The 18,892-nt window shown below is 38.4% G+C and overlaps 1 protein-coding gene across 2 annotated transcripts in view; it reads right to left on the bottom strand.

Annotated features, from left to right (window-relative positions):
* The window catches only part of LOC135706986 (solute carrier family 41 member 1), a 174,363-nt gene extending 156,283 nt beyond the window's left edge, over positions 1-18,080 (bottom strand). Inside the window, exon 1 of one of the 2 annotated variants that reach the window (XM_065228693.1) lies at positions 17,913-18,080. Coding sequence is in view for 1 of the 2 variants with exons in the window: in XM_065228694.1 (XP_065084766.1) it covers positions 17,547-17,589 (43 nt within the window). In the remaining variant the exon portion in view is untranslated. Of the gene's footprint in view, positions 1-17,546; positions 17,786-17,912 lie in introns of those variants that run through there. The other variant, XM_065228694.1, reaches the window with a different exon arrangement.
* Positions 18,081-18,892: the final 812 nt, after the last annotated feature.

Below are 18,892 nucleotides of genomic sequence, written 5' to 3'. Positions count from 1 at the left end.
CCCTGAAGTTCTTGATCTTCGCTGAAGTAAATTTTCCTGAAATCTATTAGATTGCCCTAGAGCTGTCCAAACTTGCTCTTAAAGATCTATCATTATACATTTCTATCAATCAAAACTTCTTAAAGGTTTCAAAAATGTATTCTGATGTTAATAGATCTATCGTATTAAATTCGACCAACCGAGCTTGAAACATTCACAAGCTAAAATATGTAATCTAGTAATCCAGATGGGCATCCGAAAATGCCAATTTTTATAAGATGAGCATACGAAGATCGATTTTTACGAATTGACCACTTTTATGGATGTTCCGGATCTCCCAGAGGACAGTTTCCTGACCACCAGTGTGTACATGCTGGTCCCAGATTCAAATTCATTCATGTAGCATCACAACAAATGATTTAAAAAAAAATCGCTGTGCTATTCGGATCTTCCGGAGTATCGCTTCTTCAATCTTCAATCTTCAGTGGTTAGGTATATCAACATTGTCGAAAAAAAAAACAATCACGAAACTCTGTGATCAATTTCAGTTCGAAGTTCGACGATAAGTTTAGCAACTATCGGTGCGAAAGCCGAAACCGTAAATTCACAATCGTGATAGCAACAAACGGTGCGTAAACAAGTTGCTAACTAAAATAGCAATGGCTAAAGTTGTCAAGCTAGCAGCCCGAATAGCAACGCATTGGTGCGGGTGCTCTTAGGCAGCTAGATAAAGTTCTGAAGAGGATATATTGATAGTTCCGCTAGAGTACGGCAGTGTTAAAATTGAACAACAATTCTAATCAAATGCGCATTCCTTCACCCAACCTCATACTTTGAGGGATGGAAATGCTTTCGGTAACGTGGGGCTTTAGGTAGTGATAAACGTCGGAATACCACAGCCGCAGACAGTATATGAGCAAGTCAAACGTCTGTGGATTTGAGGACATACCTCCATCTAAGTATGAGTTAGGTAAAGGAGTGCGCATTTGATTAGTATTGTTGCATTAATGTCCCTTCGCTCAAGTTCAGCTTCTTGACAATTTTCACACTGCCGTACTTTAACGGAACTATCAATCTATTCTCTTCAGACTTTCTCTAGCTAATAAATTTTTGCACCAAAGCTTAATGTAGATATTAATTAGTATAGCATTTGCTTCTAACCCCAGATCTTGATGTTCTACTAACTCAACGTGGTATTGTTCGATTTCCCTTAGAGCTTCGTCCCGTTATATCAAATGGGAAAACAGTTGCAATGACAGAGTATTCCGGGTTTTCCAATTTCTATCAGTAAATCACCTTAAGTTCTCCTAATTGCGTTGAGTTCAGATCGTGATGTTCTATAGACTCAACGCGGTATCGTACGATGGCTCGACGAAAATTTGTGCAGTCGTAGAGCCTCGTGGAGTCCCATAAAATCGTTTGCGACACATAGTTGTTACGACAAAGTATTTCAAGTTCTCCTGAAGTTTCGATCTCGAAGTTCTACGTGTCCTGAATTAGTAGAGCTTCGTGCGACATCATAATATCATGTGAGATTAAATAATTGTGTTAACAACATGTCTTTTATTCTCCAAATCATCCTGGAGTTCAGATTTTGAAATTCCACCGACTCATCGAGGCATTGTATGAATGTCCTGACAACATATTAGAACCGGGAAAGCTTCAGTAAACCAAACATAATTATGCGAAACATATAGTAACAAAGACAAAGTATTTCGGGTTTTGCTAATTGTCTTAGAGTTTCCATCTTGATGATGTTCTACAAAATATATTTAGTTGGGACGGGGCAGGCGTAGTAGTAGCATCCATGCCTCTCACGGTGCAAGTCACTGGGACTTTACGCCGGCTTCGATTCAGTGTTCTTTGAGCACGTCTACAGTTGTTTATTGAGAGCTTTCTAAGCCTCTGCCATTTTTTTGATAGTATTATTGTGTGCCAAATACAATCATACTTGTGTCACCAGGGAAGTCGGAAAATTTTTTAATCCAAAAATCCTAAATCGGACCGGGAAACGAACCCAGCCGCATATAACTGTGTCCTTACCGGCTGAGCTAAGGGAGGACAGAAATGACCTAAAATGTGTTAAAGTGACTATAACAATAAAACAGAATATTTCAAAGTGCCTGGAATATAGATCTTACTCACTCTAACTCAATAAAGGGTGTTACGATCAAAATTTGGTCGGCTTAAACGTGACGCTTTTTTGTTTAATCCAGCATTTAAAAAATCTGAACTCCCACTACAGTGGGTGCGTCTGTGCAGAATGATGCTTCTATTTTGATTTTGACATTTGCTCTTCAGTTATCAAAATGACGTCCAAGTAAGAGAAGCAACGCATTAAAATTTGGCACGCGCATCGTGAAAACCTGAACTACTCGCACTTCAAACACACTTCAAACAACTTCCTGGGCAGGAGTTTTATACGACAACCGGAAAGGGAATAGTGGAAGACATTTTCAAGCATATGAAACTGTCGAAGTTCGCGCATCTGGTTTGGCAGGCTTTAAAAGCGGCATATTCATTGGAAAAACGTGTGCTGCCTTTCCGGAAGCAACATGATTTTTCAGTGCTGTTTTGGCCGGATTTGGCATCCTGCCATTACGGAAAATAGTGGTATGCTGCCTAAAACGTGAAGGTAGTTCCCAAGGACAAGAACCCTCTCAACACACCAGAGCTCTTCAGTGTTCACTACGCGATCGTCTGTTTTCTCGGCAGCAACGTTTGTGTGGTCCGCCTCATTGTTCTTCAACAGCAGTTCTTTCGGTCGATGCGTCGTCGACTTTGGAAAGCAACCGTTTCGTGATGAGTGTGTGAGTGTTGACCACGTTTTGCGTCCATTGTTGCAATGGACGCGCTCTGACCCTCGTTGGCGTACAACAATTTGCCACACAATGAAACTACTCGGAAAAAAATCCGTTTCCGAAAACGGGAACGGACCGTGAACTAAAAATCACGGCCAGCTATCCAGAACAAAATTTTCTCAAATATACACCGTGAACTATGGTTCACGGCTGTGGTTCACGAATATGGGAACTCTTTTTTTCCCGTGTAGAAGCGACTCCAGTTCTGATGGAGGAGGATTTTTGGATAGCGGAAGATAAAGTGTTTATTGTGTTGTACCTTTTGACTATAGTTTTAAGATGTATTGTAAAGTGACCAAGAATCCTCGGCTCTATAAAGTTTATTCGGTTGAGCCTTATCAAATAAATTAATAAACTAACTACACCAGAGCACCGCTCAATTGAAAAATATTGGGTCATCGTCGAGCGGAACCTGAAGAAGACCCAAAAAACTGCTGGAAGCGAGAAGCAGTTTAAGGCAAACTGGCGTTCTGCGGCGAACAAAGTTGACCAATTAGCTGTACAGAATCTGATGGCAGAATTTAAACGATAGGCCCGGAAATTCGGATTCAGTCAACCGGAAGATTAGCTGAATATTTTTTTCTGTATTTTATACTAACTGAATTTCAAAATGTAAAATAATTTGAATTGTTTAGTAAAAAAATTAATCAATTTACATGCATTCTTGTTTGACCAAATTTTGATCGTAACACCCTTTAGTGAAGTGATTTGTTTTCTTAGAGTCACAATCAGCGATTTTATGATCACTGAGTGAGTGAGTGAAAATTGATAAAATCGCTGATTTCGACTCTCAGGAAGCGAAAATGACAGATTTTAAATATACTATTTGCAACCTCTTCTTGTATCTTACTAATATTTTTATTACTAATCAATTAGAAACTATTTGAAAACCTACAACTGAAGAGGGCTACCGAAAGTATCAATGTTTTGTAAAAAAAAAGCAAATTTTGTTCATAACCGCGTGTCACTAGGGTTCTTATATAAACAAATTCTTCAACTTCTTCCTCATTTTCCCCATCCAACCAATGTTGCAAGTACTCAATTTATATCAATAAATATTTTTTGGAATTTTAAAACTCGTAGATATTTTGATCATATATTAATCTTTTTTAATAATCATTTCATATTAATACACCTTTTTCGGAATTTCGAAATTATTAGATATTCTGATCATATTCCAATCAAGGTAAGGTGCAAGGTGCAAATACTAATTTCAGCTAAAACAATGTTTTTTTTTAATTTTAAAATATCATGATCATGATCATATTTTTAATTGGTAGGACACAAGAAGTGTTTGACATATTAAACCTGTTTATTTCACTTCATGAGAGTCACAATCAGCGATTTTCCACACACTCACTCACTCAGCGATCAGAAAATCGCTGATTGTGACCAGGGCGTCACAATATCAGCTTCAATCGACCAAATCGATGCGACGAAGAGACTGCTGGCTTTCTTTTTCTGTTAAAGTCGAACAGCTTCGCAGCATTCTAAAACCTCAGTCGGCATGCACAAACAAATGTTCAATCGCTTGTCTCTCTTTCTCCCGTCGCTCCATTGGTCTTCCTTTCAAGCTTCGTCGAAACGGATGAGCGAAAGAGCGCTCGACTTTGATAGTTTTCTCTTTCATGAAACACATCAACAGAGGTTTCATGACGTATATGACGGAAAATGAAATAACACATTTAAAGCATTTCTCACGTCAGAACACTTGAAGATTATACGTCATATTTTTAATTTATCTTCCATCCACATATTTATCTAAAAAAAATGATCGAAAACGGAACATAACGCATTTTAAACAGATTGAAAAAGCGGTGATAGAGTGTTCATGAAAGGGGATTGAAAGCCATAATGAGGTTCGTTTAACTAGAAAATCGACGTTAGTTACATTGAAAGCGATGAGCAAAGCAACGACGAGAAGTTCCACAGCCAGCCTTTCCTTCTAAGCGTCCTGCTTTTTTATTTTCGTTTCTTGCTGATAGTCTAGCTAGGCGTTATAGAAATGAAGTGTCGAACACGTATGTATGAGAGAAACAAAACACGAGTTCATTTTAGAGCTTCGAAATTGTAGAGCCTTGATTGTGACTCATAGAAAGCAAAATTTACTGGTTTTATGTTTCAAACGCATACTTTGTAACCTCTTCTTGTTACAAGTAAAACATGCCATCGTACCATCTTTTGGTTTTATTATTCCGAAAAACATTATTTTAGCTGAAATGAGTATTTGCAACCTTGATTCTAATATGATCCGAATATCTAATAATTCCGCAATTCTGAAAAATATTTATTAATATGAAATGAGTATTTACAACATTGGTTGGATGGGCTATATTAGGAAGATGTAGAAGAACTTGTACATATTGGAACCCCACTGACATGTGGTTATGAACATCATATTCTATTTTTTTTTCTAGACATTAACACTTTCAATAACCCTCTTTAGTTGTTGGTCCTCAAAAAAAAAATTCTGATCAATCTAAAGCATATCTTAAGCACTGAAGGTCTGCAGAATAATTTTTGATAATCATGATAAGCTAAAGGATATAGTTTTAACTATTCCTCATTTTGCTTTGCTCACTTCCTTTCAATGGAAGTAACGTCGATTTTCGAGCCGCACAGCAATTTAATTTAAATTTCCTTTCGCCGATATGCTCTCTATCACCTACTCTGTCAATTTATGTAATGTGCATTATGCTCCGTTTTCTTTACTTTTTTTTCAATATGTGAATGGAGAAGGAATACAAATATATTTTCAATTTCCGTCATATACGTCATGAAACTTCGATCGATGTACCTCATGAAAGACGAGCTGATCGAAGTCGAGCGCTTTTTCACTCTTCGGGTTCACCGAAGCTTGAAGGAAGCACAAATGAAGCAATGGACTTAAGAAAGAGAGATAAAAACGATTGAAAATTTCTTTGTAGACGCCGATTGAGATGCAAGAATGATGCGAAGCTGCTCGCCTTCAATGGAAAAACGAGAACTTGCAGTCCCTTCGTCGCATCGATTTCATTGATTGAAACTGATATTGTGATGCCCTGCTCTTGCTATGATAAGAGGAAGGCATTCTGGCTGAATGTCTAGAGATTGATCCCTTAGTATCCTGTTATGATTAGAATAATTCCTGATCAATCTGATACGGTGGGAGAATGAATTGTGATCAGGTGAAGGTCAGAAAAATTCTTGATCAACCTAATGTGATGAGAGAATATCTGAAGGGCTTCATTTGATATTTTGATCAGGTGTGGTTCTTGAAAATAATTCCAAATAGTCCTAATATAATATATAACTTATATAATGTTATAATATCTGAAAGAATTCGTTTGAATTTTCGATCAGATGTAGGTCTTTCGAACTGTTCCTAATCCTCCTAAAATTAGTTTTAATAATATATTTTTGTAATAAAATCCAAACGCAGGAAAGACGACGACAGAAGTATCAAGCTTATTACGCTCGCCATAATTTCGCCGAGGGGTGATTCATCTTTGACATTAGACGTTTATCGGCAGGGGGCCAGTGACGTCATCAGAATCGTTAAAGTAAATAGTGCAGAAGGGAACATTTGTATTTCAGTTCTCGGGTTTTGGACGTACCAGACGGTATTTTAATACATCCCGGTTTTGGCACATGGTGGCAAACCCAGAACTCAAGTAGCTCTTAGATTTTGCATTTGATGTTGTAGAGGATCCTGATAGCTTCGTGTCTCGGCATTTCCCTATCATCGAACATCCAACACAAGGTTGAGCAGGTTCGGGGGGTTTTCTTACGGTACCCGATGAGATCCTACGAGGTGGGAACAGAGGTGGAAAGCCTTTTCTTCAACAGAAATTTGCTGAGACTCAGAAAATCATCACCACGGATACCACATTCGAGAGAAAGAGGCAACAATTGTTGTTGCATTCTCCATTGCATTTAATGAGTTTATCGAGAACATTATCTGCTTTTTACACCAAGTAACCAACAAGCCCGCTTATTCGCCTTTTTTGCAATATAAGGCTAATATGCTGCTAATATAAACCTTAGCATCATAGAGGTAACTCTAAGACTAGAAGGTCCCGAAGAAACGTGCTCAACTTTTTGGCTCAGCTGGATTCACCCCTCGAAACATAGCAAAATAAACTAACTCCTCATTTTATCTGTCAAACTTTCATAGTGAATCAAAACAAATATTGTGTAGTAGTAGAATTTCGACTAGAATGGGGTACGTTAATCGTTTGCTTGGGACAAATAGACTAGTCAAGTAGTGAGCCAATTTTAAATCGTTAGTTTCGTATTGATTGTTGTTAGCATGCCCTATGTTAGCCGTGTATCAGCCTTATATTGCAAAAAGGTGAATTAGCGGGCTTGTTGGTTACTTGGTTACCCACGGCTGAAAGTCTCGATAATAAAGAAAACATGATTTTTACACCACAGATGTATAATTTTCATTAGAAAAGTTTGAAAATTTATGTATATTGACAATGAAAACATGTTTGTTTATTTCCCCGATTCTGATGACGTCACACACAAAATTACAGGATCGGGAGCGCAGTAGCAAGCCTGGTATATGTAAGCCGTGACGCATCGACAGGCTTTGATCCTCACACCTGTGTAGCGATTGATTATGAATGTATCGCCACCGGTCGGTATTTTTCGTTTAGTCTGGAAGCTTGCGTCAATCATTCCCGTTTACAACACAGGCAACGTGCACAGCGTACCAACCGATATCCATTCTGAACTGCTTAGCAAAAGTGCTTTAGAATTTGCTTCAAGCCGCACAGTATCCGATTGTGCAGTGTGATCTCAGAGTTTTAGCACGGATTCGTAATAAAAAAAACCTCGACTACTTCGAATCTAATGTCATACACCAACATGCTCATCAACAGAATCGAAAACCGGCAACAAGTGGATGCCATTTATGTTGATTTTTCGAAAGAGTTCAACAAAGGTGCCTATCTTGCCATTTATTTTTTTGAATCTAACTTCCTGGATCATAAATAGGCTGAAATTATACCTGCCGTCCCGCTAAGCTTCTGTTAAGGTTCATGGTATTAAATCCGGTGAGTGAAGGATTGAAGTAGGTTCTGCTCGCGAATGGTTGAGTTTCTTCTGCTCCTGTCACGATTTTTACTAGCTTGTCTGTGTGTTTTCGTCTAAAAACTCTTTTTCGGTCGTGTAATACTTGAAGAATGAAAATTTTTAGCGGTGGTATCATTAATTTGATAAAGTTTGCGAATAGTTCTGGTTTCGAGTTTTCCCTTCGGTGTTTTAGACAACATCGATCACTGGTAGAAGTTTATTATTATTATTGTCGTTTTAGCAGCGTGAAAACGAGCAAAAAGTGCTATAATCAGGACATAGGGGAAATGGCTCTAATGTTGGCCTATGGATCTAACATTGGGCCCATCGCTAAAAATCTGCTATTTATCAATTTTATCTAGATGAACATTGGGACGGTACTAATGGATATTTTTGGTCGCTATTGCAAATTAAGTCGATTGTTTAATTTATGTGTGGGCCCAAATTAGGGACATTTAGGCCGACATTACATCCATTTTCCCTACTAAAGAAAAGGTTAAAACCGACCAAGGACGATCTACGGAAGGAAATTGCCGCGTGAAGCACGAAATCACAGAACAGAAGGGAAAGTGTCGGTGAATCAAAAAGTGGTTCGTTTTTCTGCTCAACAAGCAATGTGTTGTGGTACATAGGAGAAAATTCGGTAAATCCTTCCATTGCATTATTTTATGATTTTTCAATATTGTACAAATATTTCCACATTACACACAACTACACATAGTAATTCGGAGCGTTTGGTACGGTATGTCCACGCATCCTTCCACCCCTGTAGATTCAAGAAATGTTCCCATTCATTTCCAAGAATCACCTTTGCGGCAAATACAACGCAGTAGGCCTGGCCGTATTGATGTTTATATCATATCTAAGGTATGCTGTAAACATCAATTAGACAAGCAAAAATATTTAACCTCATCTAACCTAATCATTTTCCAGGATGCTTTCTCGTACTGGCTGCGTTTGTATTAGATTAGATTAGATTAGATGGTATTAAATCCGGTGAGTTTGGGAATCTGCCAGTTGTGCCACAAGGAAGTCATCTACGTCCATTGGTATTCATATTATTCGTTAAGCTATGCGGTAATGTGTGTGCCCTTAAAAAATATTGTAAACGGACGACTTGGAAACTATCCGGGCGATACAATCTATTGTGGACTGTCTGTCTGGTGTCAGGTAAATGGAATGCATACTAATGTTGAGAAGTATAATGTCCCTAATTGTGTACGACCATATGCTGCTGCTATCGCCATTAGAAAGAGTCAGTTTGATCAAGGATTAAGAAGTCATTCTTGACAGGAAGTTGCGTTTCGATGAGCACATCTCGATGACAGTTGTCAAAATATATCCGATGCTTGGATGCATTCGTCACAAAACAGTATATTTCGACGACGTCTATGCTATGAAGTCGCTGTATTGTTCACTAGTCCGTTGTGTCTGCAGAATATGCCGTACTGATTTAGGCTCCCTATCACGCTGTTCATGTACTACGAATCGAACGAGCTCAGTAACGTATCGTCAGGTATGCTTTACGAGGATTACCTTGGAATAATACCTCTAACCTATCATCTTATGAACAACGATTACACTAGGGTGGTTCATTAAAAAATGTGTTAGATTTATAGTTTAATTGATAATCACAAAATATGATTCTGTGCAAAAATGGTAAAGATTGATGAAGGTTTAGAAATCGTACAAATGGTTTAGAGTTTATATGGATATTTTGGCAAATCGACCTTACTAAGCACGTAGAGCATCAAGATCCTAACATCAGAATTTTTTGGAGAACCTAAAATACTTTTTCACTACAAACTGTATACCCTGCATGATTTTATATGGCTCCTAGAAGCTCTACGGGATCACAAATTAAGTCAGAATATTGTACAATACCTCGTTGAGTCTGCATAAGTTCAAGGTTTCAAGTGGTTCGGAGAACCTTTAGGTATTCTGCTAATACAACTTATGTCCAACATTATGCTCTCAGATAACATACAAGTCTTTGTTAAGTAGATCAAGACCTCTTATGACAACAACATATCCTGCATGATGATATGGGGCTCCTTGAAGCTCTACAGGTTCAAAATTGTTGCCGAGACATCGCACAATACTTCGTTGATGATCGTCAGACATCAATATCTGAACTCCAAGATCATTTGGAAAATCAAAAATAGTTTTAGAGCATATCTATGTATCTTTCATGATCTTATGAGGTCCCACGAAGCTCTACGAATTTGTAAATTAAATTGAGAAATACAAAAAAAAGTTTATATAGCATGTAGAACTTAAAATTGAATTCTCCGGAACAATTTGAAGAATTTATTATGCCTCCTATATTGAATTATGCTATTTGTATATCACATATACAGATGTATGTATACCAGAACTTCTGAACAATTTGAACGTCCTAGGCATAAACAAAAATACCCTTTTCAAACATTTCTTGGTATTAGCACTTTTGTAGTTTTGTAATTCTAACACAAAGTGTAAAAAGTTTCATGAAATAATTCTCAGAAGAAAATGGGTTAAATTGGCTTCATTTCAGCACTGCTAGTGCTAATATAATATAGTCAGCACTGCTGATGCTAACTAGCTTTAAATCTGCATTATTTGGTGCTTACAAACCTTGGAAACAATGAAGCCTTATACCCTGGACAGACTATGGCTTATATCATGTAATATAGACTGTCTTGCAATGAGCACTCATACATAGGATTTCCAGTGAAAAATAGATGTATGAGTGCTCATTGCAAGACAGCCTATATTACATGATATAAGTCATAGTCTGTCCGGGGTATTAAGGTACGTTTAGACTGTCTGATTCGAGTCCGCTCGATAATTTTGTCGGATGCAATGTTCGAATGCGTTCACACTTTTTCGACATAATGATTAGATTTGACGTTTGATTTGTCGAACGTAATAGGTTTGTGGTTAATTTGCATTCGACTCATTCAGCAAAATAGCCGCAAGTGAAATGAAAACATTGATTTGCTTCTAATATTTCAAGGATTTGATTTGTGTTTTGATGACATCCAGCAGCAAGGTTAACCGATTTCACTATTCAATGTGTATAATTTGACTGATTTTTATTTTCCAGTGTGCTCGGCCGTCAACAAAACAGTGTTTATATAATACGAAGTATATATTATATAATAATAAGCATGCCAGACAGCAGGTCTAAGTGCCTACTAAGAATTTTTTAGAGCGTCAGAGAGATTTGGAGATCTACTGAGAAATTTGTCGAGCTTCACGGTAGTTCGTAGATCTTGAGAACAGAACTACAAAACTTCAGAAAATTTTAAAGAAATTAAAGAAAATTTGCAGAAATTCAGAAAAAAAATCACAAGAGACATCGTAAATCTTCAGAAAATTCAAATAAATTTTCAAAACTTCAAGCAAGCTTAAATATTTTCAGATCTATTTTTAAAACTGTAAGGGATATTTTGGTTAATATCCAGGGAACTTCGCAGACCATCAGAAAAGTTCAAGAATCTACTGTGAAGTGTAAATAATTTCACAAAAGATCTAGTTCCTAGATTTTCAAATCAAAGCTACAGAACTTTAGGAAAAACACAAGAATGGTCATAGATCCTCAGATAAATTTTTAGATCTTCAAGAAAGAGTGCAGCTGAGAATGTCAGAAATTTTAATGTATCTTCAGTAAAATTTGCAGAACTTCAGGGAAGTTCAGCGGTTTGAAAACAAATATTTATATGATTTCAGGGAAAGTTGTAGATCTTGAGAGAAACATTCAATACTTCAAGGAAGCTCAACTATTTTCAGATACATTTTGAGAACTTTAGGTACTTTAGAAGATCTGCAGGAACATTTTTAGATGTTCAGGGTAGCCCGAGAGCCTACAGAGGAATTTACAAAACTGCAGACAAGTTTGTAGATCTACTGAGAAATTTATTAAGCATCAAGGTTATTCGCAGATCTTGAGAATAAAACTACAGAGCTTCAGACAACTTTACAGAACTTTAAAGATATTTGCAAAACTTCAGGTGAGTAGATATTTAGAGAAATCTGTAGAACTGCAAGGAATTTTGCAGACCTTCAGAGACATTAAGTGATTCAGTGTTTCAGAAAAGTACCAATTCCAAAAATAAATCTTAGCCAAGTACGAAAGTCCAAGATTTTGCAGAAATAAAGAACTTTAGAATAGTCCGTAGGCCTTAAAAGAAGTCTGTAGAACTTCAGGAAGTTCGGACATTTTTAGAAAAAAATGGCAAAACTTCAGCAAAACTCACAAAACTTCTAGAAAGTTCACCGATCTTTAGAAGTATTTACACAACTTCAGAGAAATTCAAATATTTTCAGACAATTTGTAGTGCTTTAAGGAATTTAACTTCATGGAAGTCCAAGAATCCACAAAGAAATGTACAGAACTTTAGAGAAGATCAACTGAAAAATCTGTAGAATTTTATTGAGGTTCTTGGATTTTAAGTGAAATTTACAGAACTCCTGGGAAGTTTGCTTATCTTTATAGATATTTGCACAACTTAAGAAAAATTAGTAGATGTTCAGAGAACTTTCTTAAATTTCCAGGAAGCTCAAAAATTCCTTGATATTTTTTTTTATACTCAAGGGAATTGCGTAGATGTTCAGAGATATTTGCAGATATTAATTGAATCCTGATAATCTACAGCGAAAATTATATAATAGTGAACATCACAGATAATTGTTGATATTTAAGGATCTTAAATCTGCATGGATTCAGGAACTTTGTATAGAGAAATTGGCACATCTTTTAGAGACACACAGGACTTCTAAGAAATCTGCACAACTACCGAGGAATTTGCAGATCTTCAGGCAAGTTTGTTGATTATCAAAGATATTTTACCAGAGACAGAAATAAAACATCAGGAACGTCCGAAGGTTTTCAGAGAAATATGCAGAATTGAGATTTTAACAATTATTTTCAGAACTCAAGGAATCATGTATGTTGATCTGTAGAGAACTTTTCCCAAAAGCTTGTCGAATGTTGGTATTGACATTCTGGCGAAGTTTTGAAATCCTGTTTAGTCTAAATATCGCAATTTTTGAAGGACAAGATGAGCCAGATCTCTGCTGGTGTTTCCTCTGAGCAACCATTTACTAAACCACTCATTTTATTTAAGATACTAAACGCAAATACGCCTGCCAAAGCTAGAGCAAATTTTCCGGTAATTCATTATGGAAGCATTTAATTTTGATTCCGCATACAATTTTGTTTTGAAATCTAAATTGACAATTCTTTCGACATGTGCAAGCAGTGTGAACACCAGCAAACAGGGGGGTTCGACAAACTGTGTCGAAAGGAAAATCGAGCAGATTTTTCATTATTGCAGCGGTCAAAATCAGACTAAGAAATCGGATAGTCTAAACGGACCTTTATATCGGCTTTATAAAGACAACTCGAAAAAAGTGAGACACATTGATTAGTTTGTTACTTTTTGGCGTGTGGTTGAAAACTGATAAAATTTTGGCTGAAACTAGCTAAGAGTGTAATGTTTACGCTGGCAGAATTTTATCACAATCTGTCAAGTGGTTATCGAGATGGCGTCGGAGCAAGAGCAGACAGGCTGCGGCAGTAAACCAAAAGCAGCTGACTCGGTGAAGGTCAGGAAGGTGTTAAGTCTGTTTAAGCGTCGGCTGATTCTTTTGATCCGCGATGTGGTCAAGAAATTTGATGTTTCCATATGATAAACATTCCGGCATTTACGTCTACAAGGTCCGGAAGGCACCGAACTGGAACGATAAACAAAACACGGTGGCCAAAACCCGCGCCAGGAAGCTGTACCGGGAGTGGCTGACGAAACCAAGGTACGTCGTGATTGACGACGAGACTTCCATCAAGGCGCACACAAAGCAGCTACCGGGGCATTAACGGCGCCGGTGGTGTAGTGGTAAGGGTGATTACCTCTCACCCCAGCAGGCCTGGGTTCAATCCCAGTCGGCGCCGCCAGGATGTTCTGAGGCATAACATCTCTGATCACGCCTTTCTTCGGATGGGAAGTAAAGCCGTTGGTCCCCGGTTCATGAGTTGATGGGTCGATAGGTAGGGTCCAGGTGTGGGAGCTGCCTTCCTGGCACGTCGGTAGCATTGGTGCTCAGCACGGAAAACAAGATCGACGGAAAAAAACAAACCAAAGGAAAAAAAAAGTTACCGGGGCAAGAGTTTTACGTTGCCACATCACGGTTGGCCGTTCCTGAGGAAGTAAGGAAGAAGAAGGTGTACAAATTCGCCGGTGCGGCAAGATGAGCCAGCCGTAGATCACGACGGGTACCATCAACGGTCAGATCTACTGGGGCGAGTGCCCCAGAAGCGCCTCCTTCCCTTCCTGCGGCCTTACGGAGGTGAGACGCTGTTTTGGCTGGTATTGGTATCCTGCCACTACGCGCGGCCGGTGTTAGACTGGTACAGAGACAACAATGTTGTTCTTGTACCAAAAGACGTCAACCCACCGAACTCACCGGAGCATCGCCCCATTGAGAACCCAAGTAACAAAAAGTTCTGATAAAAGGCTATTTGTGGCTTAAGCAGCTTGGTTGAAGGTGGTCTATAGAATTCTAAGCATCCTTATTTTTAAGCCGTTACAAGAACTTGAAAGTTCCGGTACCATAATTGAGCGTTCTAAGCAGCTTCTGGTGGAACTTGAACGGAACTTTCAGAAAATCAGTTAAAAAAGGTTTTTGTCGTCTACACCAATTCTATATTTAGTTCGCACTTTTATGAACGTTAATTCTAAAGTCAGGTCTTTATGAAAGTTATTTCTAAAGGCAAGTATGAACGTGTATTGATTTATCAGCATTAGTAGTAGTATTGGAGCTGTTTGAAGATTTAACCCAGTCCTTCTGCGTGAGAGCCCTAGCATAAACCGCTACGTCATCTGAAATATACTAAAGTGAGCTGTTGTCCCGCCTACTGTTGGAGTTTTCAGTGCCAGCTGACTGACTTGAATACGAAACACAACACCTTGATGAACTTTAAATTGGTGTTTGCCCGCATGGTTTTCCAACACACTTGTGGTTAGCGTTCGTTGTTCCCATGCCGAATACAAGGGTTCGAATCCAGGAAATTGCTCTTTTGTTTAGTATAGAATATTGATGCACTGCATAAATATAAGAATTATGATTTATTTGAGCCACTGATTTACGTACATTAAATTTTGTTACTAATAAAAACTTGTGCAGATTGCTTCATGCGGGCTATGACGGACCTTTTAAGAAACTTTCAAGTTCCTAAGAAGTTCCTCAGTGAACTTTTGAGATACTTTAAAGTTGCTAAGAAGTTCCACTGGGAACTTGTTCGGAACTTTGTTGTGGCCATCTTTTCAGCCTTGCCTGAAGTTCCTAAGAAATGCTTAGGGATGCTTTTTGGTTTTTTTTTAACTTTAAGTTGCTAGGAGTACGCATCGGAACTTTTTAGAGCTTGGAGTTCCTCGTGCGCTTTCTATAGCTTCTAATGTAGCCAGAATGATGTGTTAGAACTTTTTATGCACTTCATGAAACTTGAAAGTGGGTTTTATCGTTGAATGTGGGACTTTTAGTTGCTTGGGAAGAAAGTTCTGTCGGAACTTTATTTGAACTTTATGGAACTTGAAAGTTCTGTCGGAACTTTATTTGAACTTTACGGAACTTGAATGTTCAGTCGGAACTTTGTGTGAACTTTATGGAACTTAAAAGTTCTGTCGGAACTTGAAGGTTCAGTAGGAACTTGAAGGTTCAGTCGGAACTTTATGTGAACTTTATGGAACTTGAAAGTTCTGTCGGAACTTTATTTGAACTTTATGGAACTTGAAGGTTCTGCCGGAACTTTATGGAACTTGGAAGTGAGTTTAATCGTTGAATGCGGAACTTTTGGTTACTTGGGAAGTTTTGGGCCATCATGAAGACGAGCTTGCTTTGAAGAAACAGTGGGTAAAAGTATCAAAAGAAGTCGGCCCCATCCATTGCCCAAAACCTTATGAGTGGTGTTAAGGACAAGGTGTGGGCATTCGGTTATGGAGCGGAGATCCAATAAAGCAATGAAGTAGAAACCTAACCATGTTGTAGTTTATTTCCTAATTTTTGGCGACCATTTTTGTGTGTCTCACTACAGTCTTTATGAGCACCGCAATTGTTTTGAAATATAGGTGCGTTGTTTTGAGTTCTTTCTCACGAACATTTTACAAACGATTACATAGAAGTTTGACAAAGACATTAGGGAGCATGGATTAAGTACGTAATGCGAAACTTAGGGAAAATCATCCCGCCTCCTTTCTTTCGTCACGTTTTTCGTATACCTAATCAATTGATTGACACTTATTTGCAAACTCCACCTTTTCCTCCTTCCTTAGAGTGTGACGTATTAAATGGATGGTGCCTTATGGTGATTTTGCTATTTTGGCATATCAGCTCTAAATTAAATCATTGATACAGATTAGTGCCATTTTTTAATATTTATCGGTTGCTTGAGAACGCCCTCCTCTATTTTACAACTTGGGTACGCCCATGAAAGCAGTCTAGATATACCACCAAGATTATTTTTTTTTATTATTGCTATTATAGTAACTTTAACACTTTTGGATCATTCGAGACTTGTTCGGGGATGAGATTTAAACTCGTGACTTTGACATGAAAGTTATGGTTACTAACGACCACGCTGAGGTCGTCCCCGCCTTCCAGTCTAATGGTAGAATCCTAGACATGCTTTCTTCCAGTGTGTTTGCAGCCGTCCTTGAGTTTAATTGCTGTCAATCCATCTTGGCGTTCTTATTTTTCAGCCTTTCAAGCTGTTCTGATGAAATTATCACTATCCACGTCAAGAACTGTACTTTGCATTTAGATCGCACTTAATTTCCGACTTCAAGATAGTCATTTTATGCTGCATTTCGATGAGCAGAGTTTGAAAACTGCGACACGCTTTTCGGAACATGCTTATATAAAGCCTATTCTGTGTGCATTTAGAAACAAACAGAAAACTGGATCATCTTGAAACATCAAATGTAGCTGTAGCTGTTGAACCTTAAAAAAAATTCCGAAGAAAACTAGCCGAAAACTTAATGCAAATCCGTTCCAAAACCTGCAACAATGGTCAACACTGCTGAACATGTCCGCCCGAATGTGTGTAGGTGTATTCTTAATGCGAGAATGGAAGCGAGAGAAATATCGATTTTCTACAAATTGCCTTTCAGCTTCATTGGATGGAGGTATATGTCAGTATGAGCGAACGCGTGGTTGGTAACGAGATCAAACATCAAGCATTGAGACTAACGTAACAATTCTGCGCGCTTATCTGGGAAGCTTGCGAAGGGGTCCCTTCTTTGTTGCTAAATCTTAAAACGTTAGATGAGAACTATGTGTACACGGCCTCGATGAAACATTCAGTACAAAATGATTGTTATGCTTTTTTTTTGATAGTATAGACGTCAATGAACCAGTAACTCAGTGAATAATACTTATCAGTGAATACCACAGAATGGATCTAACACATAGTGATTCAACTTTCTGGGCTCTAGTTAGCACAGCTCATATGGAAAGGACAGCGTTAGTGTACTGATAGATTGTGTGTTTTGCTGGGATAAGATGAAAGAGGTCAATATTCACCCAATGGCTAGGAGGAGAAGGCTTATTATAGATCACACCACAGATAGACCGAAGAAATCACTAATGGGACTGTTCAATTCTTGCCTTGTAACAACGTGAACTTGGTTTGCAACAGTGACAGTGTCATCCTTTGACGGGAACTAATCGATTCCGAACACAACCTCCAGTCTCATATTTATTCTCTCTCCACGAATTTGTGCACTATGCAAACTTTTCTTCCTTCTTAGCACCAAAGAATATAGTTGCAGTCTTCTAATCGATAATCCGATCGCCTCGGACCGATTTCATCACTTTCTGCAATAACAACTTTTTGACTTCACTTGTATGGACTACTATATGTATGAATATCACATTGATGATAGATGGACTTTTCTTCACTGGTTCGGAACCACAGCACTAATTTTCTGGACAATTTCCCCCCGTTCTTAGGACTAACTTTGAACCACCAACCCGCAAATTAATCACTCCTGCAGCAGACGAAACCGAAAATCTCCGGATGCACTTTTCGAATTACAGAAAACTTTCTTCTTCCGAGGATCTGCTTTTCCTCCAAAAGGACCAGAGATATGGGCACGAGCGAAAAATTGAAGCGCAGACGAGTTGTTCGGTTCACATCTTGTACCACTTTGAACAGTGCGTTCCAGTGGATGTCATGCCAAGGCTGGTTCAGCTAGCTCACAGCCTTGGGCCACCGTCCGTCATCCGTATGTGTTCGTGTGTTTGTGTGTGTGTTTCTGTGGCCTTGTATGGCGGTGTGTGCAACGAGTTGGAAAAGGATACAACTTGGTTCTGTTTGTTTGTGTCCTTTACCCGCAGTCAATTGGGTGTTTGTGGTGGTGCGTTCGATTGTCAATTTCGTTGGTTGGCTTTGTTGTGCTCTCCGGGGGTTGCGTGTGCGTCGACATAGGAAAAGGGGGTTGATAGTTTTCCGTCGACTTTTAAAGCGGTGGAAAAATCCGAATGTAGATGGTGCTGAAGAATTACCTACTGCTAGGCGTTTCCAGATTTTTCCAGGGAAAAGCTGAAGTTCGATGGAGACGCGTTGTGTTTTATGCGTGTTGAAGAATGTTGTTTTGAATAACTATTAAAATCAAGCGTGTTTATTTGAAGACCGAAGGTGAGTTACCAGTTGTGCTATTACGAACTTTTATTTCTAATTCACACTCGTAGTCCGTTGATTGATACAAACGCACTGACATCAAGCGTGATACTGTTGGGAAACGCCGTGTATCACTTTTCTAATGACAAAGCTAGTCGTTAGCTAATTCGCCACTCAATAATTTGAATGTTTTAGGGAAACGACTACCCATCAATTACGGCGTACTTTCATTGTTATTTTTTAATGTTTTCAAAATGAATAACAGTGTAGGGTTACGTGATGTTATGTAGCTAACACCTACGCTTCCATTAAGAGTATTTAGTTAACAGTA

Source organism: Ochlerotatus camptorhynchus, unplaced genomic scaffold (genome assembly GCF_037179485.1).
Source record: "Ochlerotatus camptorhynchus isolate MF236.1 unplaced genomic scaffold, CSIRO-AGI_Acam_v1.1 ptg000300l, whole genome shotgun sequence".
In the NCBI taxonomy this organism is placed as follows: domain Eukaryota; kingdom Metazoa; phylum Arthropoda; class Insecta; order Diptera; family Culicidae; genus Ochlerotatus; species Ochlerotatus camptorhynchus.
This window is presented reverse-complemented; position numbering and strand designations above follow the sequence as displayed.